We start from the raw sequence: 27985 nt of genomic DNA on the forward strand, positions 1-27985 counted from the left end.
CCCCCTCTCCCGCGTCCTCCAGACGTCTCCTCTTCTCTTTCTTTACTCAACTAGCGGAACTACGCAGGGACACACACACACACACCCATAAAGTGGACGTCTGCGGCCCCTAGTTGACTTCCTTGCGCTTTTTGTCCCTCTAATGTTTTCTCAAGTGCGGAGACGGTTAAGGAGAGAGACAGGTGGGTGTCTGGGTGGTGGTGGTGGTGGTGGTGGTGGAAGTCGTGGGAGATAGCCCACTCACTCACTCACTCACCCTTCCCTGTGTGGACGTATGCTCTCTTCCCCACCTCTTCCCCTCTCTCACTCCTCCACACGTTGTTTGTGTGGTTGTTTTACATATATGATTCGTTCATGTCTTAAGAAGCGCCATCGGTGCGCGGAGCGCGTGTGTTTACACGCACGTGCGCGTGTCACGAACTCTCTTAACGACAAGAAGCAAATCTCGACGAGGAGCGGGCCGCAGGGTGCCAATGGAGGGGGAAACAATTCACCACCATCGCAGCCAGAGCGCTTGGCGTTGAGGCTGGAGGCCTTGCTGACAGACGCCGGTGCGCGCGGGGTGTTCATGTGGACCTATACACGCGTGTGCGCTTGCCGCGGCAGATGACAGTGGCACCCACTCTTCTTGGAGGATGAGAGTAGCGATGGAAAGGAGGAGAGGGGAAAAGCCTAGCGCGAGAGTACACCATGCCTGCGCCTTCATAGGCTGACTTCTGCCTTTCTTTTGTCCTTTCTCTCGTAGCACACAGGGAGTGGTGGTGCATGGTGGCGCTGTCTTCCGTCTAGCACCAGACCAAGCAGACCAAACATGCACAGACAATCACCAAAAAAGTGTTTGTGTCTGTCGGTGAGCCCCCCCTTGTGTGTGGGTGGCGGCGAATGGCTCTCGCCCTTTTCTACTCGTCTGTTTGTTTCACCATTTCGCCTGCGTCTTCTCTCGACTTCCATCCACCTTTGTCGAACACCTGATCGCGCTTGTGCGATGACCTCCCCCCTTTCCTCCCCCTCACATACCCACACGCCCGACCACCCTCTCTCGTGTGCTCCCTGTGCCCGTGTGCTCCCCCTCTTCCGGTGCGCAGCTCAACTCACCTGTTAGTTAAGCTCCACACATCCTTCATCGCTCACCTTCTCTCGCGCTCATCATCATGAAGATCTTCAAGGACGTGCTGACCGGCGCCGAGGTTGTGTGCGACAACGACCGCCCGTTCGAGGTGGAGGGCGACATCGTGTACGTGGTGGTCGGCCGCTACATCGACGTTGGTGGCGAGGACTACGGTATCTCTGCCAACGTGGACGAGGACGCTGCGGAGGGCGCGACGGGCGATGTTGCGGAGGGCAAGGAGCGCGTGGTGGATGTGGTGCACAACAACCGGTACACCGAGACGTCGTACGACAAGGCGTCGTACATGGCGCACATCCGCAGCTACATGAAGCAGCTGCTGGAGAAGATCGAGGACGAGGCGGAGAAGAAGGCGTTCCAGGCGAATGCTGCGGCGTTCGTGAAGAAGGTGCTGAAGGACATCGACGACTACCAGTTCTTCATCCCGGAGGGCAATGACGAGGACCCGGACAACGGCATGATCGTGCTGTGCCGCTGGGATGGCGAGACGCCGAAGTTCTACTTCTGGAAGGACGGGCTGAAGGGCGAGCGCGTCTAGGCGCGGCGCGGTGGACGGCTCTGCCGCGCGTGTGAGGCTCACTCGCCCACACCCCCCATTCCTAATCGTGCGGCCCCTCTCCCGCTTCCTCCACACACCGACACACGCGTGCGCTTGCCGAGCTTTCTCACATTCGCGAAAGTTCGCAGCTCAACAGGGGCAATGAGGTCGCCGTGTGTGTGTGTGGGTCTCTGTGCTGTTTTTTTAGTTTGTGCTAAGCAGTGGAATAAAGCAAAGAAAGCGGTGGATAAGAAAAGGCCAAAGGGGAGCCACCGCCTCGAAATTCGGATAAGTTGTTGTACGCACGCCCACACACACCCACACACCCTTGCAAGCGAAGGGGGCAGGGAAAGAAGACGCGCGAGGGACGATGAAAGGAAAAGGCAGTCCGGCTGAATCCCAGTACGGAGCGGGGTGCGAGTTTTGGAGACACAGACGCGAATGCGAGAAGGGCACACGAGTGTGCGCCTCTTCCCTCCTTTCAAGAAGCCTTTTGTGCGTTTGTTGATGAGTTGTGTGTGTGTGTGTGTGCCTCATCAATAAAAGAGGAAATCGTGACGTGGCTTTACACACTCAGTGCATGAAGTACAAAGGTGGTGGGAGGAAGGGGGGAGGGGGGGGTAGAGCGACAGAGAATAACAGAGGGCAGGTGGCCCAGCCCTGCCTCTTTCTCTCTCCACTTCTTCAGCTAATGAAGTGAAGCGGGAGGGGGAGGCGTGATGTTGCGTAGGGATGACGAGGTAGAGGGTGGTGGCAGTGTAAGTCTGCCGTAAAACAGCGTGTGTGTACGCGTGCGTGTTGCGGAGGGGCACCCCAGATGACGTGCTTATCCTTCCTTCTCCCTCTTCTTCCTTCCCTGTCTGTCTGTCTGTCTGTCTGCCGTTCTCTCTCGCGCGTGCCGCAGCCCAAGTGTTCTTCTAGGCGCGTGTATACACTCTCGGTGATGTCGGTGGTGGTGTAGAGAGACTCCCTTTGCTTTCCATCCAAGCCACCGGACAGGAGCACTGCGACTGTGATGATGATATTCCTCCCCACCTGTCTTCCCTAGACCCTTTTCTCCTCATCACCCTTTCCGTTCCTCTTTCTCTCCGTCTACCCTCCCCTGCACACGCAAACGCGTTCGCCCCCCTTTTCCTCCCCCCTTCTGCATGTCTGAGTCTCCCCGTCCTCTTTATGCGTATTGACAACACCGAGAACGTGGGGTAGCAGAGCGCCAGCACACGCCCCCCCTCGTCCCCCCCCCCCCCCCACCACACACAGAGGTCATGTTGGGAATCGTAAGTGCAGCGGCTGGGTGGATGTGACACACTTCTCCATTCTTTTCTGCTCCATTCCTCACCAATGTAGCAGCCCTCACCCACTTCCTTCTCTTATCTGCTTTGCCATATTATCGACTCCTCCCCCGCCCCCATCTCTTGTTATCACCGATAGACACGGACTTCATACAGTAGAGCATACCGAGGCATACCTTCATAGACCACTGCACCCCTCCCCCAATGGCGGAATCCCAATCACATGCGCCAGCTTCTCCTTGTGCCGGAGCTGCAGACGATGCCGTAGCGGCGTCAGAGGGCATCTCAGTCAATGCGTGTCTCTGTAAGCACCTCCTCCAAAAATTTTCTCAGCTGCCACAGCCACAACTCGTGACGAGTGCGGCGTTCCTCAACGCACTCGCACGGTATCCTCTACCAGTCGTCTCGGCTGCCACTGCGCACGATATTGCCGGGTCAGAGCAGCAACGGCAGGCGCACCAGCTGTCAGTCCGCTCTCCTTCGCAACCCCCTTCAGAAGTGCCATCAGAGCCAGCAGCGGATGTATTTGCTTCGCCAATAAGGATTCAGACGTCGACTGCATCGCTGCCTGAGGAAGGGTACGTGCGTTTCAGTGACCCAGCGCAGGATGTTTCCAGTGATCTGATAGCTGCGATACACCAATTCTGGGCTCCCCTATCAGCGTCAGAGACCTCGGCGCCTCCTCTTCCCTCGCAGGCTGCGGCGACGGAGGAGGACCCGCACGCCTCTTTGCCGACAGCGGCGGACTTGGCGAGAAGATCGCAGCCACCTCCCCCGCCACCGTGGGCGGCCTTCTCTCCCTTTCGCTTTTGTGCAGATCCGTCGTTTCGTGCTGCGCTGCGAGGGCTTCCCGGGCGCTGCGGCGGCGCGGTCAGTGATCATCAGCTAGGGCAGCGCGCTGTGGTGCCGCGCTTGCAGCCGAGTCGTCACGCGACTGGCCCCTCCTCTCTTGCTCTTCCTGCCGGGGGTATTACGTCCTCGTGGCGTTCGGCTGGGAAAGGCCGGCATGGCGAGCCGTGCACTCTCTCAGCTGTCACCGCTGTCGACGTTTCCGCACCGGATGGCGGCAGCATTTCCTTTGCTGGAACACTGGCTTCCCCGTGGACGGTGATGGATGCGTGGTGCCACGGCTTGGCGGCGGACGGAGGCCGAAATCGAAAGCGCACTCGCACTGCGACGGCCTCGTCAGCTTCGCCGACGAGTGCTGAGGCCATGACTTCCACGCCTTGTCGTCGTGCCGGCATCCATAGCAGAGGCAAGGCGACAGCGGGCTCAAAGGACGGTCCACCGCCGACCGTCACCACGGCAGGCGCGCAGGACCCCCTCCGCACAAACCCATCACCCGACTCAATCGCGTCATTGCTCTCATGGGCCTCTCCAACAACGCCGTGCGAGACAGCGGATGTGTTGCAGAGACGCGTTGCTGAGAACGATAATCTGCTTGACCTGCTGCTTGGGGTGGAGCAGAGCGCATCGCGGCCGCCAGAGCTTGCTGGTCGGCTGGTGTGTCCACGGGCGCGGCTCACGGAAACTACAAGGGTTACCGGCGCTGAACTGAATATGGAGACAGAGGATGACGGAATCGCCTTGGCGGAAAGCAACTGCGGTGCGAGGCCATCCCTTACCGAGACGACCTCGATACTGGGGACGTTTGCTGTGCATGTCGATGCTGACGAATTTGCTTCAATTTCTGCGCAAAGAGGTCAGATGATCACATCTTTGGCTACGACAAGGTCGCCCACTACGGCCCTGATGCGTCTGGACCCAGTTATGGGTATATGCGCTGAGACAGACTTCTCCTATAGTGCTGGTGACAGCAGTAGTGGGGAACATGTGCTCATCTCTAGCGTGAAGGACCTCAGGAACACGTGTGCGCGACTCGGACTGCTGAGCACAGGCTCGAAGGCAACCCTGCAGCAGCGCCTCCATCTTCACTACACATCCGCGTCGCCGCCGCCGAGTGACTTTCGTGCCCCGCTGGCGGCGGCAGCAGCGAAGATGTCTCCTTTACCCCATGTGTCGCGTGGCTCTGGTGCAACCAGACAAGTGAACGGAGTTGGCACTTCTCGTTTTATCAGTTCTCCTCCACGGACGGTCTTCCGCTACCGCAGTCCATCGCAGTCGTCCGGTTCAGCCTTGCTCGCATCTGCTGCCGCGGTGGCAGCCGGTCAGACGCGGACATGCACTTCTGAGGCAGTGACTGCGCCGGCGACGCGGACGGCTACGGCCGCTGCAGGGGAGCCCGCTGCGGCATCTGCCTCTCCTACAGGTATGGCTGCGGGTCAGCGTGGTCATCTCGTTCCATCCCCTACGCAGTTCCTTCACGATTTCGCCTCTCGAAAGCCACAGACGCCACCCACAGCGCCTGGCACTCTCTGCGCCGCAAACTCACCCGCCTCCGTGGCAGCTGAGCGAGCGCAGCAGGCTGAACTCACGGGCGAGATGGGCCGCGTACGCTGGCAGTGGTTGGTGGACTTCCGAGAGCGTGCTAGCGCGCATCGTGGCGGCAGGCGCCAGCATGAGGGCATGCTAGACGTCTTCCGCAAGCAGCATGTGCCGTGTACATCGATGATGCTGCCGGCCGGCGACTTCATGTTGTCCGTGGAGCTGTCGCCCGAGGAGGCCGCTGCGATGCATGTGTGTGGCGTTGCAGCGAGTACGGATGCGGGTGCCGGAGTGCTGAGCGACTCTGCCACTACAGAGGGTGCTGCGCCGGTTCTCAGCCACGTGTGTTCCCTCGTTGTGGAGCGCAAGACGTCCGCAGACCTGGATGCGAGCGTGAAGGGCACACGATACGCGGAGCAACGGCGATTGCTTGCAGCATCGCCGTTTCGCTTGGTTGTGTGGCTGATCGAGGGAGCAGACGTTGCGGGCGGGGGCGGCAGCAGTTTCTCTCGTGGCGGTCAGCGCTACTGTCAAGGCGGTGGCGGTACCGGAAGTGGCGCCCAGAAAGGCTGTCGCAGCTCATCACCCGCTCTGTCATCGCCGGCAGAGAGTGCGCGTCAACGCGTCGACTCGGCGTGTGCTTCATTGGGCCTCCACGGGAAGGGCTGGATGGTGGTACGCACCCGTAGTACGACAGAGTCTGTGCAGTTTCTGAGGCTGCTTGCGACTCAAGTAGCGCGGCAGCTGGCCGGTTATCGTTTTCGTCGTCGGTGCGCTGGCGAGGGCGATGGCGCTATGCTGAGTGGTACTGATGTCTGTGTTGCAGCCAGGGGCGCGGCGCAGCACCCATCCGCTCAGTGCGTTGCACGCATTGGCGGAGGAGACGCCTGTTTTGGTACCCTCGGCTGCCGCAACGCAGGTGGTGATTCATCAAAGGCGTGCATGTCAGCCGCCGTATCGCTGTTAGAGTTGACTCCCACCAATACGTGTCTGCAGTCCGTGAGCGCTCTGCAGCGGCGCCTGCGCGCCAAGACGGCATTTCTGCGCATGCTTATGTGCGTCCGCGGCTGCTCGGCCGCGCTCGCGTCGCTGCTCGCTTCCAAGTACGGCACAATGCTGCGGTTTTGGCGAGAGCTTCGACGACGCGGCCAGGAGGCGTGTGACGCCGACCCCGACATTCAGCGCCTCACCACGGCTCAGAAGAAGGTGTACGTGCTGCTCACCGAGTTCTTGCTCGCCAAGGACTACTATTGATGTGAGTAACACAGCAGTGGTGCGTGCGTATCAGCGAGTGAGGGGGGGGGGTGTCCACCTGTGCGCTTTTTTTGTTGGTGTTTTATTCCTGAGTCGAAGCGTGCTATCATCGCTGATGTGCGAGCGTGTGTGTGTGTCTGCTCAGCCGGTGCAGCTGGGAGCTGTACAGCTGCGAGGTACGGCAAAGTAGCTCTACGTAAGAGTGCCTGCGCCTGTCCGGGTCTGCGTGTCACTCACGGAAGTGGAGAGATGTGGCCTTGTGCGAGAGTGCATTCTGAGAATCTGTTTGGTGTGCGATGCAGCCCTCTTCGATTTCTCAGTGCAGCAGCGCTCTCTTCTTTGCCACCTGGTGGCGGGCATCTGCGTCATGCATGGAGACACACACTTCCCCGACACACTTTTGTGGCCATCCTTCGAGCACAGCAGTGTACCCCCCCCGCCGATCATCCCTCTCAACGCGTGTCTGTATGCCTGCGTTTATGTGTGTGTGTGTGCGTGTAGATGGTGACTGTACTCACCCCCCCTTTTCCTCTCTCCCTTCCCAAGCGATGCTTCACTTGTCCGCTCTTCCCTCTCCCCTCTTTTCTCTTTCATAGCTTTACACGCGCACGTTGTCGTTGATCGCTCGACGCTTCGCAGGGTTGTCTCGCAGAGGCCTACGCTCTGTGGTCCGCGGCGCCACGCACACGTGTACAGCAACGCAGACGACGGCAACCACCACCACCACCACAAAGTAGGTAAAGGCGAACCGCTCTTCCCTCTCCCCAGCCCATTCCCACACCCCCACAAGGCACAGCCCAGTCCATATTTTTTTCTCTGTCTCTCTCCTCTCTCTCTTTCTTGGCGTCTCCTGCGTGATCGCCTCGTGCCTTCCCAGTGTCAGTCTCAGTCTCCACCTCCCTCCCCCCTCCCCGTTTCTATCGCCAACTCTCCTAGCGAAGGCTTCTCATGCACGTTCCAGCGAGACGCAGACATACAGACGCAATACGATCCACACATTTACTTGAGGCGTGAGCGCGCGCCCACACGCCGGCTCTCCCGCGCTCATAGTGAGACGTCCTCAGCCTATAGAACCTATCCGATGGAATACACTGACATACTCACCTGCGCTTCGAAATGCACACGTCACGCACGTGGACACGCTTTCTCACCCGCACGCACGCACAGTCCAGCGCTTGTATAGGACCAGAAGCTCCTCAGGGCTGCGGTAGGCGTGTCCACGACTTGCAGACACACTCGGCACGCACCTGCTGTTCTCACACTCGCGGGTCTTTCTGTGCATGATCGACTCACTCTGGCTGCCACAGAGGACACTCTTCCACTCCGGAGCTCCTTTGCACTGCGCACGAGCACGAATGCACACTCACACCCACACACACACTGCACACCCCAAAAGACAGACCCCGGCCGACAGCACAGTTCCACCCTTTCCATTTTCTTCTCTTCTCACCTTCTTCTCCTTGTACCCACGCACGCACACGCGTCCGGGAGCGCACTCCCGTTTCTCTCTCTTTCCCGTTTCCCTCTTTGCTCCCACATATTAGCCATCGCGCATCGAGGATGCCTACATCAACGTCACTGTCATCCGCGTCGACTTCAGCAGCAGCTGCAGGTAACTTGGACAACAATGGCAATCGCGTCAGTAGCAGCAGCGCGACTATCTACCCCGCTCTCGCTTCTCGCATGTCCCCACCGTACCTCACAAACGAGTCTGAGTGGTTATCGGCTCTCACCTCTGCCGTGCAACGCAGCCTCGAAGGCGGTGTGGGGAGTCGCAGCAATGGCAATAACAGCGGCGCATGGAGTCAAACACACCCAGATCAGGGCACCCCCCAGGATGTGGCGATGCGTGCCGCCCGAGACACGGCGCCTCCCTTGGCGGAATACCAGGCTGTATATCAGCAGTACTGCCTCCATTGCACCAATATTGTCCCGGCGCCCCCTCCGGCCCGCTTATATCCGGCTCTCGGCGGCAGTATTGGTGATGGCGGCTGCGGCAACCTGAACAGTGGCGGCAGCAGTACTGCCAACAACAACAACAACAGCAACTTCTCCGTCGCCTCCTACGCGCCTCCTCCACCGCCGTCTTTGACACACTCACCCGCTGCTGCGCCAGGGGTGCGGCAGCAAAGAGTAACAACGCGGAGCTCAATTATGCCCGCCACTGCCGCGTCATTTCCCATCTCCTCTCTCCGAAACTCAGGCGTCGGTGAGCTGGTTGGGTCGAGTCCCGCTGGCGGTACTACTGCTGTTTGCTCGTCTTCCTTGCTTCCTACCATGCCACCCCCTGCTGCGTCCAGAGGTGGATGCTCCATGGTCCCCCCGGCTGCTTCTTCAGCTCTCGCCGCTCCGTGCATGGCGCCGTCACCGCTGACGTTACAGGACGTAAAGGCAGAGATGCGACTCGTCGCCAAGCAGCTTCGTGAGGCGCAACACCACCGCGATGACCTCGTGCTCCTCGAGGACGAAGAGCACGACCCCTCGGACGAGCTGCAACAGCTGGATGTGCGCATTGCAGAGCTCGAACAGCGGTTCGCCCGTTTCCGCGTCACCCAAGCGACGCTGCTGAACAGGCCCCTCTCCACCTCGACGCCGCCCTCCCTCTCCTCCATGCCGTCCTCGCTCGTGCAGTTACCGCACAGCCCATCGGTGATTGGTCTCGGCTGTGCGAACTACAGCAGCGCGTACGGCCCAGGTATCGGCAGCAGCACTGGAGCTATGGGCTACCCCGGCGGCAGCGAGCAGCGAGACCCACTGATGCAGAGCACTATACCGTTGCCTTGGCCCGCTGCGCCGTCAAGCGGCACCGCTACACCAGCAGGTGCTGCGGGTGCACCACCACATGGTGGCTGGCTCACCACCATGACCGAGCACAGCGTAAACCACAGCGGCATCGGTGACTGTTCCCCGGCGTTGACGGGTCAGTGGGACACCAGCGTCAACGGTGGCTCGCCGAGCTTCAGCAGTGCCGAGTACTCGATTCCCTCAGCTCGAAAAGGCTTCTCGTGGGAGGTTTACGAGCAGCAGATGGACCCGGAGGCGCTGTCGCGCGATGCTCTGTCTCGCACCGCGCATGTCGAGCTCCCCATCAACCCCACGCACCAGTATGGAGGCGAGCGCTTCCCGTGGTCGACGGAGCTTCGGCGCATGATGCGCGAGGTGTTCGGCTTGCACGACTACCGCTTCTGTCAGCTCGAGATCATGAACGCGTGCATGGACGGCCGCGATGTTTTTGTGCTACTGCCGACCGGTGGCGGCAAGTCTTTGTGCTACCAACTTCCTGCGCTGATGCCCAACCCGGCCCAGGTCACCGTAGTCGTGTCGCCGCTTATCTCGCTTATTCAAGATCAGGTGTACGCGCTGATCGCAAATGACATCCCCGCCATGGCCCTCACCGGGCAGACCAACGACGCTGCTCGCCGCAGCCTCTTCCAGGAATGGGCCTCCGGCCACGTCGTGCACACGCTCGTGTACGTGACGCCGGAGTACTTTGGTCGCAGCGACCACTTTGTTGGCACGTTGCAGAGGCTCACCGACAAGGGGTTGCTCTGCCGCTTTGTGATTGACGAGGCGCACTGCGTGTCACAGTGGGGCCACGACTTCCGGCCAGATTACCGTAAGCTCTCAGTGTTGAAGCGGCAGTTTCCACGGACGCCCATCACGGCACTGACCGCCACAGCGACGGATGTCGTGCAGCAGGATGTGATCAAGACTCTTGCCCTTCGCAACGCCATCATCTTCAAGGGCTCCTTCAACCGAGCCAATCTCAAGTACTCGGTGCAGCACGTGCGAGGCAAGCAGGTGGTCTCGGTTGTTGAGGACCTCATACTGCACCGATTCTCGCCGTCGTGGTGCGGCATCGTGTACTGCCTGTCGCGCAAGGACTGCGAGGAGATGGCGGCGGCACTCGTACGCAGGGGCATCAAGGCCTCCTACTACCACTCCGAGGCGGCGTCGAAGAACGAGCGGCAGGAGCGATGGACACGTGATGAGCTGCAAGTGATTTGCGCCACGATTGCCTTTGGGATGGGCATCAACAAGCCAGATGTCCGCTACGTCGTGCACGCGGCTATGCCAAAGTCCATCGAGGGGTACTACCAGGAAAGCGGCCGCGCCGGACGTGATGGTTTGCCGTCGGAGTGCGTGCTGCTGAGCACCACCACGGATCGCCAGCGCCAGGAGAGGCTGATCCACGGCTCGAAGGACTGGCGCGCGTCGCTCACATCGCTGCATCGTATGCTGGCATACACCCTCAACGACGTCGACTGTCGCCGGCGTCAGCAGCTGCACCACTTTGGTGAGCAGGTTGACGTCCATTTCTGCCTTACACAGCGTGCCGCCGCTGGCGGCGGTGCGGTGCCCGCGCTGCCACCGACGTCGGTCGCATCAGCGTCTGCCGTCACACAGCTGTGTGACAACTGTGCCAGCAAGCTGGCAGAGGGCTGGACAGTGAAGGAGGTGAATGTGAGCAACATTCTGCTTGACCTGTACGCCATCGTCCTGCGCCTCGGCGCAATGACGTCGAAGCAGCTGATTGGCGTTTACCGCGGCTCTGTCTCGGATATGGGGCGCGCGGTGGAGATGCGCATGCGCGTGAAGGGAACGCCGGCGGAGTACAAGGGCGGCGCCAAGCAGTCCAAGGTACTCCTAGAACGCACGCTGCTGGAGGGGATGCAGCTTGGACTGTTCGAGGAGCGGCTGGACAGCATCAATGACTTCGCCGTCTGCGCCTTTGTGGAGCTTGGCGGAACCCCAACAGCACAGCAGCTCCACTGTGACATCAAGGCTGAACACCGGGTCGTAACGGTGCGTCTGCGAGGAGAGAAGACTCGCAGCGACAGAGGAGACGCCATCTTCGACGCGGTGTCTGCAGCGCCGGAGACTTTTTCCCCCGGTAGGATTGCTGCAGTTGCTACCACTGCCGCGCTGGCCGTCGAAGGCGGCGGCAAGCGGCGTGATGCTGTGGTCAGTGCTGTTTCTGGCGCCATCTCCAAGGACGACCTTCCCCTCTTCGAGCTGTTTGACGGTACCCGAAGACAGGCAGCCGTGGGCGATGGTAGCGGCACACGAGGTTTATTGGCTGCGCAAGACGCGAAGAAGCGCAAGCCGAAACCGCTGAAGGGGCGCCGTGGCGGTGGGTACGTACTGGACGAGGCAGACGGCAGCACCGATGGCGACGAAGGTGTGATCTCATCCATCGAGGAAGACTCTGCATTATCGAACAGCATGGCGTCCTTCATCAACGACGAAAGCAGCAGCAGCAGCGTTGCCACCCCATTCAACATCTCCAGTGCGACGACGCCGCAGCGCGATGGGGCCGGGGCAGCATTAGCCGATGCTGGACGCCGGCAGCGCACGCTATCGACGGGTGGGTCGCAGGACGGCATCATCTCGACGCTGTCGGAGGACACACAAGCCCAGGCGCAAGTGCATCAGCCGCCGCGGAAGCGCACTCGCGGTGACGCGGTCGACCAGCGAGCGGTCCTGGCTCAGAGAGGCTTAAGGAGCGCTGCTACAGCCGCGACTCCGGCGTCGACTGTTCCTGCGGCGCGGCTGGAGCGCCTGAAGGTGCTTCTGCAGGAGGAGATGGATCGGCTCGTGCAGACCCTCGTGAGCCAGGCGGTGGGGTGTCGCAGCTACAACGTGATGCCCAAGAGCACGATTCTGCGGCTGACCGAGACGCTCGCTATTCCAGGCTGGGGCAGCGTTGCCGACCTCATTGACCTGGAGGGGATGGGCAAGAGCAAGGTGAAGCGGTACGGGGCTGACATTCTGCGGGTGTACCGTCATTTCCGCTACCTCCACATTGGCGATGTCGAGGAGTTGTCAGAAGCGGAGTCAGCGGAGGTGAAGGACATGAAGACGGTGGTGCGGCCGCGCAATCGCCTCGGCCGCGCAAACGCCTCCGCTGGTGAGTTGATCGTTGATAATGACGGGGAGGGGGGGTGCAGTGGTGATGGCGACCGACTTCCAAGCACAGCCACGCCTGGATTTGTAGGTGGAATGTCCATCGAGGCGGCATCGACAAACGCCCTTGCAACCTATCAGCCAGCACAGCGCCCGATGCTGCTGGATACAGCCACACCCGAGAAGGCGCGTGCATCGATCTCTTCGTCCGCCGGAACCCCATCGCGCGACGGCGGCAGCGGTGTGAAGCTGCCAGGAACCGTCGGCGACCAGCAGCGACAGCGGCGCACCACGTTTACTTTTTCGTCGACGACGGCTGCCGCTCCCGCGGCGGTGCCCATCAGCGTCAACGTTAGGCCATCCTCCCCATGGCTATCTCTGCAGGGCCCAGTGGGGTGCGAAGGTGCACCGCCACTTCCACCGCAAGCAAATGCCGCTGCCGCAGCGAACCGTATTGCGGATATTTACGACCAACTCACGTGTGACCCATCGGTCGCCAATGCACATGACAACACGATTCTCACGGCTGCCTCCGCTGTAGCAGCCGCTCTACCGCCGCACGAGCCGCATCCTCCCCCTACTCCTCCCATGCCGCAGTTCTCCGTGCCTCTCTTTCCGGAGCCGCCTGCGTGGCAGGCGCCGCCTTCCACTGTTGCTGTTGCTGCTGCTGGTATATCATGGGGCCCTCCAGCGCCGCCGCCGCCGCCTCCACCCCACAACAACACCGCCGGTGGAAACGGCCATCTGTTTTCTCCCAGCGCGCCCTCTACATCTGCCTCGGTGCTCCTGGCCGGCTCAGGGCTTCCCATGGGCCAGCGACCGCGTCCACAAGTGCCTCAGCAGCCGTTCACGATGATGGCCCAGACGGTGTATTCTCATGCCTTGGCGTCCGGTGACCCTAGCCTGGCAGACACACTTCGAAGCGGTAGTCACGCTGGCGCTTCACACGCCACTGATAACAGCGAACTGCTGATTGGGAGCAGCCCTATTCCTACGCAGCAACATCAGCAACGCCACGCGTACTTCTTCAACGGTCAAAGCGTTCCTCAGGCTCTCAGTGGAGGCGGGGTAGAGACTGGTGAGGGGCAGAGGAGTAGTAACGGCGTGGTGCTGCTCGGCTCCGACGAGCTTACTCAGGCGCCCTCGATACCGCTCCCATCGACGGCGCTCGGTCTCGGCGACCTCTCCGCCAGCAGCCTTACTCACGGCAGTAGAGGAGCTGCAGCGGCGGCGACGGCGGGTCACGTGCGCGACGCACCGTCTCCATCACGGCAGCCTGAGGCAAAGGACATGCACAGCGTGGATTACTTGATGGGCCTATGTAATGATGCGCGGTTCCGCACGCCGCTGAGCGGGCGACTGTCTGACTTGGTAACTTGTGGCGCTGGAGGCCCCTCCCGATCCGCGATTCCGTCACCAGCCCTCGACACCGTTTATTCCAGTGGTGCGGCAACAGCGAACACCGGCCATGCTGTGAGCCATCCACTTCCCTACCACACAGCGAGAGGAAAGTCGCTCGGCAGTGGCTCGACGTTGCTCTCGCCTGGTGCTGAGACACCGATCTCTTCCTCCGAAGGGCCATTGTTTCAGTCCAGTACACCAGGGTCTGTCCCACAGCCGCAACTGCAGAAGCTGTATCAGCAGCGGCAGTCGCAGCCGTCGAAACGAGAGGATGGCGCGGCGGTGGGTGGTAATAATGGCGCTGACCGCGACAGGCAAGAGGTCTACACCATCGAGGACGAGTCGGAGTAGGCGGAAGAAATGGGGCGACGAGACGAGCGCTATTTTGTTGCTGCGGCTGCTGAAAATACAGAAAAAAGACGCGAGTCCTGCGTGTGCGGGCATTGTCGTTGGCGGTGATGCTTGAGAAGTCCATGTGGTCTATGAGTGGAGGTCCTCACCTGTTTCTGCCTCTCCCTCACTTTCTCCCTCCTTTCCCGTTCTGTGCGTCTCTACCCCACTGCGCTGCAGCGCTCCGCAGCCCGTGAGAGACCTTCTCGCTGCTGTCTCTTCATCTTCTGTTGTTCTCCACGTTGCTGTGCGCCACGCTGCCCCTGTGCGTCTCGCGCTTTTTGGGTGAGGCGAAGAGAAAACAAAGCAGACCGTACTAGTGGCGACGTTTCGTGTGTCACAGTAGTCTCGAGGGCGTTCGGCTCGCATATGTGTGCACGTGTGTACGCACGCGAGATGGTGTGTCTTGCGGTAAGCACTGAGGGGTGTGGAAGGACCTTAATCGTGCCGCTCTCTCTTCTTTTCATTTTCTCTCTCTCTCATTTCTCTCTTTCTCCGGTCTATGTTCTCTCCGTATGCATGTCCGTTGTGGTGTGCCGCTGCGGCTGCTTCACCCCCTCCCCCCTCTCCTCGTTCATGGGTGCCGTACTGCACGCGCGTTCATATATCTGCCTACCTGCGATGGGAAAATGGGGTCGCCACCACACGCCTGTGACGGAGCAGGGAAGCTTCGATAAGCGAAGCGCACTTTTGCTTGTTGCTGTCATCTTACCTTGTGCAGGTGATCTCGGCACGGTGGAAAGAAGAGAGAAGAGGGCACGTACTCCCCTATCTGACACCCGTAGACGTAGTGATGCGCTGGTGATGATCAAGGCAGTGCTTATCATCAACACGGCTGGCAAGATCCGGTTGCTGAGCTTCTATGAGAAGACGATCTCCCTCACCCAGCAGCAGGAGCTGGTGCGCAGCATTCATCGCGCCATCTCCCGCCGAGGTGACGAGCTCTGCAACTTTGTGGACAACTTCAAGGAGTGGCCCACCCCTGACACCCGCATCATCTACCGCCGCTACGCTACTTTGTGCTTTGTGTTCGTGACGGACTCGTCAGAGTCGCAGCTGGCCATTCTCGACCTCATTCAGGTCTTCGTCGAGTCTCTCGACCGCACGTTTGAAAACGTCTGCGAACTGGATTTGATCTTTCACTCGGAGAAGGTGCAGTACGTGCTGATGGAGATGATCATGGGTGGCTTGGTGCTGGAGATGTCTCGTGATGAAATCATCCGCAGCTTGGGAGAGATGAGCCGGCTCAGTGCAAAAATGACTGCGGAAAACACCACGTCTCGCACCCTGTCCGGCTACCATTGACGCCTCCACCGTGGCATCTTCAGAAAACTTCAGGCGCACGCGCAGCTGAGGTTCCCACGCTTTCATGGAGCGCAAGGCTGCGTGCGTGTCTACCTGCCCACATGCGCGCACCCCCTACCCTTCTCCTTCACAGTTGCTCCATTCGGTGATAGTGGCATTGTCGCGTATGCTTTGTGCATGTTGTTTTCTTATCTCTACTGCATAACTATCCGTGCTGGGCGGTGTGCCTACCTTTCTTTCTCTTCGCCGCCTGCACGGCGCGGAGAAGGTGGGAGGTAGGAGGGGGCTCATCCACGCGGCAGCAATCACGATGGTGTCGATGTTGGCGTTGTTTATCCTCTGAAGTATCGACGCAGGCGCGGCCCTACAAACGCAAGGAAAAAGGAGGAGAGATCGGCGCGCAATCGCGATTGTGGACCATCTCGCACTTACCTGCGCGCTCGCTCACGCAATCTCGCTTTTTCCTCCTCCTCCTCCCCCCTCTCCCCCCTCTCTCCACTTTCCTTGCTCCTTCCTTTCCGATGTTTTCACTGCCCCACCGTGCCACTCATACACGCGCATAGACACGGCTAAGTATAGGCCCCCCCACCCACCACGTTCGCACACATCCATATCTATCGAAACATAGGCGGGCTGTTCTCACCTGCAGCGAGAGGTGACGTCATGTATGTGAAGCAGCGAGGCGCGCAGAAGGATGGGGAGCCAAGCGTTCGTCTCATGGACGACGTGAAACGGCTTGCTCAGCTGGAGCAGTACCTTCCAGCACACATCTTCGGCACAGTTCTGCCTCTCGTAAAGGAGGAAATCGCAAGTAGCGCGGTGGAGCTGAACGCGCAGGTGGACGGTACACGCCAGCTTCTCCTGCAATCGGCGGCGCTGCGGCGGTCGACCGTGCTGGCGCCGCTGTTGAAGCAGCTGCTTGTCACGCGGGCCATTCAGTTGCAACGACGCCGCGCACAGCTGGTGCAACAGCTCCAGCGGCAGATTCGCCACTGGCGCTCGAACCCACCAGGAGCTGGCGCGATTATCGCTTCCAGCGGCGGTGGGTCCTACCGTCGCGGTGGCCCACTGAGCGGGTCAGCAGCAGCTGCTCTGGCGCACGCTGACGAGGGGGCACTACGGGAGACGTGGGCCACATTGCGGGAGGCGTTCCGCTTTGAGGAGGCTAGGGCACACCTCGTGCAGGCGCCGTTGTGCCCGTCCGCTGCAGCGTTACGTGCGCTTCTGGCCGAGGTGGTGGCGGGAGGTCAGCGCGGGCTGCACCGACGTGTTGTGGAGCAGGTGGCTGGTACGAGTCCGCACCACAGCCAGCGCCCCACCACGGCCTCCCCCTCCACCAAAGCTGCCGGGGACTCTACCAAAGGCAATCGTGAAGCGGATGTGAGCGGTAGCGGTGGCAGTGAGGGTCCAGAGGACGCAATCGAAGCTGCACTGCAGCTCCTCCTCCGCTATGTAAGGCAGGCACAGGCGGGGGTACTGGGAGCCGATCGGACACCAGCAAGGGGAAGAGCGCCGCAGTCTGGGGTATCGTCACCAACTCCTGCTTCGTCGGCGCCTCTCACCGAAACCACTGGCTTACAACCCTCTGCGGTTCATGGTCGCCTGCAAGCGGCAGATCCGATCGATGTGTGCGACGTGGACATGTATTCGAACGACTTGGAGGAGCAGGCGCAGGACGCGGAGGAGGACGTCTTTGAGAAGAGTCAAATTCTCCAACAACAGAGAGCTGCGGCAGCTGTGGGTGAAGTACCAGGTAGCGGCACCGCTTCTCCAACAGCACCAACGCCCTCTGCCACAGGAGCGGCATCAGAGCAAGCTTCCATGTGGCTCCGCGTCCCTGGCATTTTACCCCTTGGTCAGTACTGCGCGGAGTTACCGTGGGTAGCCGACCTTGCCGCCCAACGGTACACCGAAGCATGTGAGCGCAAGAAGCACTGCAGTGGCGGCGCTGGTGAGGTGGGCTACATCAGTCGCCATCTGCAACCCGGGGAGCAGGGCAGCGGCGAGAGTGTGGAGGGTAAGGAGGTACGCTACGAGGCCGGTTACATTGCCCCCACACCAGCAGCTCTACAGATGATGCCGCCCCTCGGCTACCTCTTCGCTCCTACTTTGGCGTGTAGCTCTGTTGGTAGCGTCTGCAGCGGCGGCGAGTCCGTCGTTGGGCGTGCCATGCGCCACGCCGCTGGTGGTCCAGCAGATGCCCCGCACGCTGCGCCTGCTGACTTCCGTGAGGAGCGTGAAGGGACCACCTCTGCGCAAGAAGAGGAGCGTTCGTGGATGGCGCGCGTAGTGGTCAAGTGCGTCTCCGCAGCCGTGGACGCGGCATGGCAGGATGTGGAGGAGACCGTGGTGGCACCCTTCTGCGCTCAGCGGCGCCGTGCCTTCTCCTCCTGGTCGCTCTCAGCTGAGACCACGCTTGCTGCTGTTCCTGTGGGATCTTCGGCAGGGGGAGGAGAGGCTGCCGACGAGGAGGAAGTGATAACGCAGTTCATGGAGGTACTGCGCGTGCGCTACGCTGTGGAGCTAGCGGCCCAGGTGTTAGCGGCCCGCCACGCTACGGAGCTGCTGCTCGACAGCGAGGACAGCGTGATATTTGCCGAAAGGAGGCTTGTAGCAGTCGTGGTCGGCGGCGGCTCCTTTTCAGCAGGTGCGTGCAGTGAGGGCCATGACGCGGTGGCGGCTAAGCGAGCGTCACCGTCTCCAGCACCAGTGCTCACCTGCACAGTGCTCAGCCTTCCAGGGGTGACGGAGATCTTCTATGTGATGGCATACTGCACAGGAGCCGCTCTGCTATCTGATGTGACCGCCGCCATATCGATTTCCGGCTACGATGTCGGCAACCGACAAGGTGGCGCAGATGCCCTTCAGCGACAAGAGTGCTTGATACTCGACTTGGACGCCGAGGAAGACGAAGAGGAGGATCAGCTAGAGGAGAGGCCCCTGGTGGAGCATGACAGCCGCCTGACTGGCGATCCTCGACACATCTTCTCCCCCTCCGCCTCACAGCGGGCGGACCTTGCCAACGAAGAGGACCCTGTTGCCCAGCGGCAAGCGTCTCTGCAGGCCTGGGCTGCATTCTTCGAGGACGAGTACCTCAGAGGTTGCCAAAGCACTACCGCCTCCGCGGATGTGCCTTGGTCTGCCGGTCGGGCCTCGGTGTACTCATCTTGGTCGCTGGCCCCCTACTACCGTCTGTGGCTGTACCTGTGGGAGTACGTGCTGGTAGTGGCAGCGCCTACATCCTCGTCAACCGATGCTCTGCACAGCAGTGGCGCTGCTGAGCGGGACTGCTTCATTGCACAGTGCAGTCACAGCTCTCAGCGTTCTTCGCAGCACCCACGGGGCCAACGCCAACCCTATCGTCATGGCGGCGCCAGTCTCGCTCAGATTCCTATTTCATTGCGTACGGCGCGGCGCTGGATGGAAAAGGTGATCCGCGCGTCTATGATGTACGGCTGCACCGAGGCGGGGCTGTTGGTGAGCTGCGCCCCGCCAGCGAGTCTCGTATACGAGCCAGAGACGTGTCTGCAGACGCACCTATCGGTGGAGCAGACGGAGCGACTCATGAAGGCGACAGCGCTGCAGGCGCGTCGAGCGCTTTTGCAGGTGTCCGGGGCAGGGGGAGCGGCAGTGAAATCTCCCCCTCATTGATGTAGTCCCCGCGTTGGTGTTGGTGGTACTGCTGGCCGTTGCAGCACCCTTTCACTTGGGGGACATTGCTGCTCTCCCTCTGTGCTGCTAGCGTGGCGCATCGACCGATGCGGACTCTGGCGCCTGTTCTTTCTCCTCTTTGATGCGGCGCCGCTGTGCCCCCCCCCCCCCCCCGGGGGATCCGTTCGCATTTCTTCATAACGGTGCATGGTAGGCCTGACAGGCACACGCGTGTGTGGGGTGCGGGCGTGGGCAGCAGGACACGGTGGCCCAGTAAAGAACCCTGCAAGACAAGCAGGCGATGTGTTTCGGATTAATGAGAAGAGAAAAACAAGCAAACAAACCGTGAAAACGATTGGCAAGGCACGGGCGTAATGCGCGTGACGGATAACGCCATCGCTACGATCCGGGAGTTAGGCTGTATTTTTAGCGGCTGTGAATGAGTGAAGGCGGGCCGGGGCCGGGTGGGGGGGGCGATGGAGATCTGCGCAGAGGCTCTCCCACAGGCGCGTAGAAGGCACGGCGCCTTGGCAGTAGCCGTCTTCCCACCGCCTCTCTTTCTTTTACGTTTACTCGTCTTTTCCCTCCCTGATGGACTCAGTTGTCCCCACCCCTCCTCTCTCGTTCCCTCGTTGATCTACCCTTGATCACTTACCCCTCCTCGCTCCTCTGCCCTCTCACGCACACCCATCAGCAGCTTACGTCTCCCCTGGCAACAGTCTCACTTCTGTAGATACTCTCACCCATACCCACACCTTCGCCTTTTTCATTTCACTCTCTTCGATCCTCCCTTCCCTCCTCCTCCTCCTTTCTCGCTGTCTGCGGGATACGCACCTCCAACGAAGTGTGCGCCTCAGATACGTCTACAGAGTGCTCCTGCTGTTCCCTCGAACGACGAAAATGACGACCATGGCTCGTGTGGATGAAACGCTGGCGCGTTTTAAAGGTAAGTCCCCGAGGGACAGCTACAAGCAGATCTGCGGCGAACTCCATGTGCACATGCAGCGCGAGATCTTTGCGGCATTGCCAGAGAAGCCGATGGCGTGGCATCACATCTACACACTGGACCTGGAGAAGAGCCTGTTGGGCACTAAGGGTTGCATGGCGATGCTGCCTATCATCGCCGTCAGCACCTCAATGCGCAAGCTGAGTCTGCGTTCGTGTTGCTTGTCGGACGACTTTGTGATTGAGCTCTGTGCCATCCTGCAGAACCACCCGTCCCTACGGTCCGTGGATATCAGCGACAACGAGCTCGTCACGGTGTACAGTGCGTCGCACATCATTGGTGTGATGCGCAACAACCTAAACATGGTGTTCTTCGACGTGTACAACACACACGTCGGCGCCAACGTGGCTGGCATCATTGCTGAGCTTGGCCAGCGAAACTTGAACGGGGTCCTGCACTACTACGAGGACCGTTACTTCCACATGAAGAACCTCTTCAATTATATGGATGCGGACGGCACAGGCTGGGTGCTTCTCAAGTCCCTTGTCCTTAACTGCCCATACCCGGTGCTGCAGGAGCAGTTCGTGGAGCGTATCGCCACTAAGAACCCTCGCAAGCGCTCCGACAATACCATTAGCATCAACACATTTTTGCAGCTCATCTACATGAACTACAAGACCGAGTCGGAAATCGGCGCTTGCGCTCAGAAGACGATCGATGAGTCCTACGTCTTCACAGTGGCGAACTGGAAGCAGCTGCTGCGTGCGGTCGAGCGGTACAACGTGTGCGCCGCCGCCGTGAAGGATGGAGAGAATTCGTATCGTCCTGTGCAACTGCCCGACGACCTCCACCGCTGGCGTCTGCGAGATTACATCATATCGAACGACGACGCAGATGCGCTGGTGGAGGGCGCAGTGCACCTGATGGAGCACTCGGCGGCAATGGCGGAGGATGCGTCCGAGTGCAGGGAGTTGGGCGAGCGCGCTGAGCCGGATGTCGAGGTGAACAGGGACAAGGATGCAGGGGAGAAGGCGTCGGAGATGACCCCGCTTCTGATCTCCATCTCCATCCTCCTCAGGGCCGCCAAGGCAGCTCTCGTCGCTCCCCCCTCCGCCGCCAAGCCCTCGTACCACTTCTACACCGACCGCGACGCCGCTTACGTGCCGGAGATCATGCGGAACGGGTCGCGTCTCTTCAGTGTCGGCCGGCTCTCCTGCATCTTCAGTGCTAATGCCTCCGTCGCCGGCGACAGCGTGACCTCTGCCGACACCGCACAGAACTCCACCGACCCGCCGCGCGTGTTCTCACTGCCCGCGTCAGTGGTGAGGATGGTGGTGGATTTCTTTAATAAGGAGAACGCAAAGATGCCCGCAAAGAAGGCCTCCATCATCCCTGACAGCCCCCGCACCCGCCGAGACAAGGCGATGGAGAAGGCGGCGATCCCGGTGCCGACGTTCCTTAGCACTGAGTTCGTCACCGACCTGGAGCGTGTATGCCCTCGTCTGCTCGCAGACTACTACTCCCGCTACGGACTGCTGATCGAGGATGGCACCATCACACTGCAGGAGATGGTGAACGTGCTAGATGAGATGTACGTGCAGTGCCGCATCGACCGCGTCATTTCACTGAGTGACATCGAAGCCATGTCAGACCCCTTGAAGGATAAGTCCCTGGCGGGCTTTATGGCTGCTCACTTCGCCGACCGTGACGAAGACATCTCCATCGTGGAGGCGTTCAGTGAAGTGATGGCGTACTGAGAGGATGCAACGAGGGTACTCATGCGCGCCCACACAGGCATACAAGCCAATATGTACGACAAGCGCCCCCCCCCTACTCCTCCCCCCTCCCCCCCCACACACGCACATGCACATACACCCAGTTCGGTGGATGCCGATGTGTGTGTGTTCTTGCAGAAGCAGCGATGTGTAGTGCGTGTGCTCCCATTGTCGAGCTATTTTCGCATTCCTCGACCCCCCTCCTCCTCCTCTTCCTTCCTGATCTGCGAGCAGCACCTATCATGCACCCCGCACACGCCGCGCTTTGCTATATATTTTCTTTGTTTTTTGTTTTTCGGGGTGGTGGTGGTTTCCGTGGACGGAAAGCGCCAACGGATGTCCGTACCCCTCCTCTTCCTTCACCCCTCATCGGCCACCGGTGAAAGGCATCCTCCCCCCTCTTCTCTGTCTTTTCATTGTTTTGTTCCTCCTTTCTCCTCCTCTCTTCGCCGGACGCCTCGGCACCTGCGTGTTTGCGTGTACGCTTGAGAGTTGCGGACTTTGATGATGATGATGCTGATGTACAACTGCACGTACACACTGTACCTCAGTGCGCATTGGTGTGTGTGTGTGTGACTTCATGCCAGCTCGTCTTGCTCCCCTCTCTCTCTCTCTCTGTGAGTGTGGCGCGTTGGTGTGTCGAACTACCGAGAGAGAGAGAGAGGTGGGCGATGCAAGCGACGTTGGGTGAGTTCGACGATGGAGATGGAGGCGCTGGGGACGGGGATGAGGAGAAAGAGGCGTGTCAGCTCACGAGCTCAACATTCTGTTCTCCCCCATCCGGTCCACACACCACCGCCTCTCTCTTTCCCATTTCCCGTCTCTCCGTCTCTTCTCTTTTCCCCAGATTCAGCGTGTAGTGTCGATCCCCTTCGGCGTGTCGCTCTGGTACTTGGCAGCCCCCCCTCCCCTCCCCCCTGCCCCCCACACGTATGTAAACTACTGGCGCTTTTTTTCCTTTTCGTCTTGCATTGGTTGTTCCTGTGGGGGGCGCCATACCATTTCGCTCTCACGAGTGCAACTGCCGAGCGCTGCGGCCTCTCCCCCTCCGTTAGCCTTCTAGCAACGATGACTCCACACTAAATTCCCTCTTGCAGTCACCTTCGCTGCCAGTCTGGTGATACTGGCAGCGAAGGGAAAGAGGAGAAAGGGAGGAGAGAGGGGATGCAGCAGCATCGCAGTGTCTGCCACGTCGGCGAGTCAGTTTTGATGATATGCACAAATGCGTCTCTACACGTATCCCCCTCAATGTCGGCGCAGCACGAGTCTTCACCCCATTTGGTAAGCGAAACAAGAAGGACAGAGGCTGCAGACCACAAACGAAGCGTGCGGGTGTCTGTGATGTGTGTGAAGCTCATCTTTTTCTTCCTCCCGCAGCACCCGCGCATGTGCGCTCACTCACTGAAGAGGCACGCCTATGTCGCCGTGGCTTGCTACTGCAACCTTGTGGGACATCGCAACGACGCCGACGGACTCAAACAGCATGCGGAGGGAAGGTGGCGCCACAGCTCCACCCTCGCCTCCTTGGTCTGAGGCTGACAGAGTGAGTGGATGTGAAGAGCGGGCTGGGGTGGTAACGCTGACGAGGGAGGGGAGGTGCCAGTTGCATCCCAGCGTGCACTCCTCCTAGGCGACTTCTTCCCACCTCCTGTAGGCGTTTGACGCACGCGGACGTCTCTGGAACACTTCATTAGTGTAGTTAGCCAAGCACAGCCTGCCGTCCTTTCTCTCTTCCTCTGCGTTCCTCCTCCAACTCATCTCTTTCACTCTCTCTGCTGCACCCCTTATTGTGTACTGGCGCTGTCTTACCATACCCTATTTGCTCCTCCATGCCACCCATCATTCTCAGCAACGTCATCAACAGTCTTCCTTTGCCTCCCCTCAAAACAACAAAAAAAACTCCCCAACAGACCCAACTCTTCACATACACACTTTCTCTCTCTGTAGGGGAGGAAAAAAAAAGCCACTCATCTCCTCTCTCTTGCTGACCCTCCTCTCCCCCCGCACACACACACACACACACACACACCCGCACACACACACACACCCCCGCACACACGCGTGCGCGCAGGGGGCCTCACGGCAGCTTCACTCAGCAAGAAAAGCGAAAGGAGAAAAGTGCGGCTCTCTCTTCTCTCTATTCTCTCCCCTCACATTTGTTTTGCTCACTTCCCCTCCCCCCCCTTTCCCTCTCGTTTACCCAATTCCGTGTTTAAACGCACTAACATAAGCTCACCTGTTCGGTCCCCCCCCTCCTCCGCACACGCTAACCCACCAGATACCCCCTTGTGCGCAAGCAAACACCACCACTCCCCTTCCCTTCCCTTCCCTGTTCCCGTCTCTTCCACTCCATATCACCTTACCATCCGTGTCGTTTCCCCCTTACCTCCTCGTCTCCCCATCTCACCACTGCAGCTACTATTCTAACACAACAGCGACACACCCGGGAAGCAGTTCATCCCTCTCCCCTCTCTCTGACGTTCTTTCTCAAGTTGCTGGTTCCCCCCCTTCTACTCTATTCTAGTATCTTCTCTCCCTTCGTTTGCCTCTCGTTCTTCCTACGGTTTATTCGCGACGCCCCTGCTGCGCCTCTCGTGTCTTATCCCCTTACCCGGTCGCAGGGTCGCTTCATCCACCCATCCCTCATTGCAGTTTGAGGCGCAGTTCATCGCCGTCACCTATACGGCACAGAGACGCCTTTGCACACCAACAGGCGAGGAAAAGGGTCTGTAGAGGCCACGCAAACAAGAGCTCACACGCACAGACACACGTACCGAGTCGCATTAAGCCCCAGACCTCCCCCTCTCCTCCCAAATAAAGGGTGTATAACACGTTGCTCTGTGCTCGCCCTTGAAATCCTCTCGTTATCAAACAGAGGACATCAACAGTGTAGCTGCGTCACCTAAGTCAGCTCGTTCCCTCTGCTTGTTTCTCACGCGCGTTTGTGTGCGTGCGTGTGTGTGTGTGTGTTGCGCTCCGACTGCATTGGCCTCTCTTGTGTGTTCTTTTCCTTTTCTTCTTTCGTTTTCCCTTTTCGTTTGTGCTTGCCGCTGTTGTCTATCCCTCCGCCCTCCCCCCCTTCACCCACTCCTCCCCAACTACTCCACACTCCCCCCAACCCCAACCCCGACCCCCCCCACACACACATATCCGTGCGTGTATCCGTGCGTGTATCCGTGTGTGTGTGTGTGTGTGTGTGTGTGCGTGTGTGTGTGCACTATTCAACTCGTCACGAGCTCATCTCTTTTCGGTATATTTTATTTTCTCGCTTTGTTTTTATTTTCTTGTCTTCGCTCGTTTAGTTACGAGTTCCACTTCAGCTCTACACGTCAGTTCTCCACCTTCCACCACCGCCCTCGCTCTCTCGCCGTTTCCTTGCCTGAAGACCAGCTGACGTGTGCATGCGTGTTTAGGGTCATTCCTTTTTTTTTTCCCATTCCTTGCGCCAGTGTGCTTCTTCCCTGAAGATCGATCTCGTTCCGTGAGGATTTTATCATCTTTCATTTTGGCATCCATCTCCTCTCTCCGTCACCCACACTCTCTCTTATCAGCATTTCCCCAATCACCATAATCGTCCCCAACTCTCGTCGCCATCATCATTACCATCATCATCTCCCTCTTCCTCTTCTTTCCTCTTTTCGCTTTTGATTCACCTTCTTGTTTGTCTTGCGTGTTTACCCTCCACTTGTGCAATTTCTTCACCGCGAGGCCTTTTCGCGCGCTTTCTCCCCCCTCTCTCTCCAACTTTGTGTGTGCGTGTGGCTCCACGTTTTCGATTTATTCCGCCTCCTCTTGCATGTTTGGTGGTGCGCTCTTCTCTGTTGATTCGTTATAGTGGAGGTTGGTCCCCTCGCTGCGCATTTTCCTGCTGTGGTGGCGACTTTGGTGGTGGTGCGGCTGTTGTGGATGTCGTATCTTTTTCGCGTTTTCCTGTCCCTGTCTACTCCCGCTTCCTTTGCTCTTTTCTCTTTACTGGTGGTTGCCTTGCTTTGCCTATTGAGGTTCTGAGGGACGCTCACCTCAGTTCTGTGGAGGGTTTTCTTGTGCGCATCTCTTTCCGCGCGTGCTCTTTTTTTCTCTTTTCTCATTTCCCTTCCTCGCGCTGTTCTCCCTTTTCTCTGCGTTTGCTTGAGCGGATTTGTCGTTTGCAGCTGTCAGCGCACTAAACTCGTAAGATTCCGGTGGTTACCCAGGCATCTCTCTCTCTCACTCTCTCTATATATAGATATCTATATCTATCGAGAGAGATATCATCTGCTTCTCTTTATTTCTTTACCTCCTCTCTCTCCTCCTGTGCGGCCATACACACACACACACACACACACACACTCGCACTCGCACTCGCACTCGCACACGCTTCACCGCACAGGAAATCAGAAACAAAAAAAGCGAAGACATAACCGAAAAGAACAAAACAGAGAAACGAACTCAGCACTACCCGAAGGCCATTCGTACATTTCGCGCACACACGCGCACACGCACACGCGCACACACCCACACGCGCACACGCACACACGCACACGCGTCTAGCTGCCACTTCTGTACTCTCGTGTTTTAGTGCGCGCTTCGCTTCTGGTGCTGCGGCGTGGTCGCTCCATCCCTTCGTTCTCGTTCTATCGTTGTTGTTGTTGTTGTTGTTGTTGTTGTTGCCCTGCACGCTCCCCCCACCCCCTTTTTTTTCGTTCTTCTCCTTACTTGATCGATTCTGCCAAGCTCATCACAACAGCTCGCACAGGAGCACGCACGACTGGCGCCTAACACGAGACCCCCAGCGAACAGAACGTGTTCATCACGCGCGAGGAAAGGGGCGGACGAAGGGGAGGGAATCGCACAAAAAAGGAGGAGTCAAAGCCCTTCTCGAAACAAAGCACGAAGAGACACGGCCTCACACCTTCCCCACGCCTAGCGAGTATTTCAAATAATAAAAGAAAAGAGCCCTCAAAGCATAACGTGTGTTGATCAGCAACGCCTGAAACGTAAGGCACCGAGTAGGGGATCGACGTTGATTCTCACTGAAGTGCAAATTAAGAGAACAAACGCATCCGTGAAGACAAAACACAAATCACAAACGCAAAAAAAAAGCGCAGATACACACTCACACAGACGCAGAGGGAGTAAAAGGAGAGGAAAAAGAAGAGAAACTCAAAGCACGAGCACACAGCGTCTCTCTCTCTCTCTCTCTCTCGCTCCCCCCTCCTTCGCTTTGTCTCTCATCTCTCTTTGTTTTCGTTTATTACTTCGCTGCTTTTCTCTATTACATGTACGTTGAACTTCTCACCGACAAACACTAAAAAAAAAACGAAAGTGCGCGGGCATACGAGCGCTGGAAAAATTTCACCTCGACGGGTAAACGGCAGCAAAAACGACAGCGTTGGCTCGTTCGTACCCACACACGCACTGTTTCCCTCTCGCTTGTGCTCTCCCCTCTACTCTTTTCTCACTTGTTCCCTCTCTTTACTATTTGGTATTTGCTTTACAGCTGCCGCATAGAGTCTCGTCTTCTTCTTTGCCTCCCCTCTTTCCCTTTCCGCGTGTGCGTTTGAGAGTGAGCTGGGTGGCTGTGGGCGCGTCTCTCTCTCTCTCTTTCTCTTTCCTCTGCTAAAAGTAATTTGTTGTGCGCGTGTGCGTGGGTGCATCTCTTCTCTCTGAGGTCCTTCTTGGTCTTCGCTTTCTTTTTGTTTGTTGTGTGTGTGCGCGTGTGCGTGTCTGTTCCCTCCCTTCCTCAATTTATTCTCCGTTTTATCCTCCCTCACCCTCCGACTGACTCCTCCTTCCCTTTTCGGCCTTCTTGAGTTCGCACATTTCAGACCCGCACGTGGCCCTCACACTCACCCTCTCCACTTGTCTTCTTTCGCTGACCCTCGTTTCACATTCCCCTTTCGCTTCTCTTGCCGTGCGTGTCTGCTCCGTGTGCGTTGCTCTTGCGTGTGTATTTCACTTTCGACTTGCCGCACCAGAGTCCCCCCATTGCGAGAGTTTTCTTCACTTACTCCTCTTTGCCTTGCCTTTTTCTCT

At 58.8% G+C, this 27985-nt stretch overlaps 6 protein-coding genes across 6 annotated transcripts; all 6 read left to right on the forward strand.

Moving 5' to 3' along the window:
• Positions 1 to 1151: 1151 nt before the first annotated feature.
• LPMP_241480 (translationally controlled tumor protein (TCTP), putative) lies at positions 1152 to 1664 on the forward strand (the record flags this gene model as incomplete). Its single annotated transcript, XM_010701185.1, has 1 exon — positions 1152 to 1664. The coding sequence occupies one exon, from the start codon at positions 1152 to 1154 to the stop codon at positions 1662 to 1664; it is 513 nt and encodes a 170-aa protein (XP_010699487.1).
• A 1496-nt stretch (positions 1665 to 3160) lies between these two features.
• LPMP_241490 (hypothetical protein) lies at positions 3161 to 6595 on the forward strand (the record flags this gene model as incomplete). The annotated part of the gene is made up of 1 exon (XM_010701186.1): positions 3161 to 6595. The coding sequence occupies one exon, from the start codon at positions 3161 to 3163 to the stop codon at positions 6593 to 6595; it is 3435 nt and encodes a 1144-aa protein (XP_010699488.1).
• Positions 6596 to 8992: 2397 nt separating this feature from the next.
• LPMP_241500 (ATP-dependent DEAD/H DNA helicase recQ, putative) lies at positions 8993 to 14254 on the forward strand (the record flags this gene model as incomplete). Its single annotated transcript, XM_010701187.1, has 1 exon — positions 8993 to 14254. One exon carries the CDS (start codon positions 8993 to 8995, stop codon positions 14252 to 14254), a length of 5262 nt encoding a protein of 1753 aa, XP_010699489.1.
• Positions 14255 to 15097: 843 nt separating this feature from the next.
• LPMP_241510 (adaptor complex AP-3 small subunit, putative) lies at positions 15098 to 15598 on the forward strand (the record flags this gene model as incomplete). The annotated part of the gene is made up of 1 exon (XM_010701188.1): positions 15098 to 15598. The coding sequence occupies one exon, from the start codon at positions 15098 to 15100 to the stop codon at positions 15596 to 15598; it is 501 nt and encodes a 166-aa protein (XP_010699490.1).
• A 663-nt stretch (positions 15599 to 16261) lies between these two features.
• Positions 16262 to 19249, forward strand: LPMP_241520 (hypothetical protein; the record flags this gene model as incomplete). Its single annotated transcript, XM_010701189.1, has 1 exon — positions 16262 to 19249. One exon carries the CDS (start codon positions 16262 to 16264, stop codon positions 19247 to 19249), a length of 2988 nt encoding a protein of 995 aa, XP_010699491.1.
• A 900-nt stretch (positions 19250 to 20149) lies between these two features.
• Positions 20150 to 21952, forward strand: LPMP_241530 (hypothetical protein; the record flags this gene model as incomplete). Its single annotated transcript, XM_010701190.1, has 1 exon — positions 20150 to 21952. The coding sequence occupies one exon, from the start codon at positions 20150 to 20152 to the stop codon at positions 21950 to 21952; it is 1803 nt and encodes a 600-aa protein (XP_010699492.1).
• Positions 21953 to 27985: the final 6033 nt, after the last annotated feature.

The sequence above is a fragment of the Leishmania panamensis genome (assembly GCF_000755165.1).
Source record: "Leishmania panamensis strain MHOM/PA/94/PSC-1 chromosome 24 sequence".
Taxonomy (NCBI): domain Eukaryota; phylum Euglenozoa; class Kinetoplastea; order Trypanosomatida; family Trypanosomatidae; genus Leishmania; species Leishmania panamensis.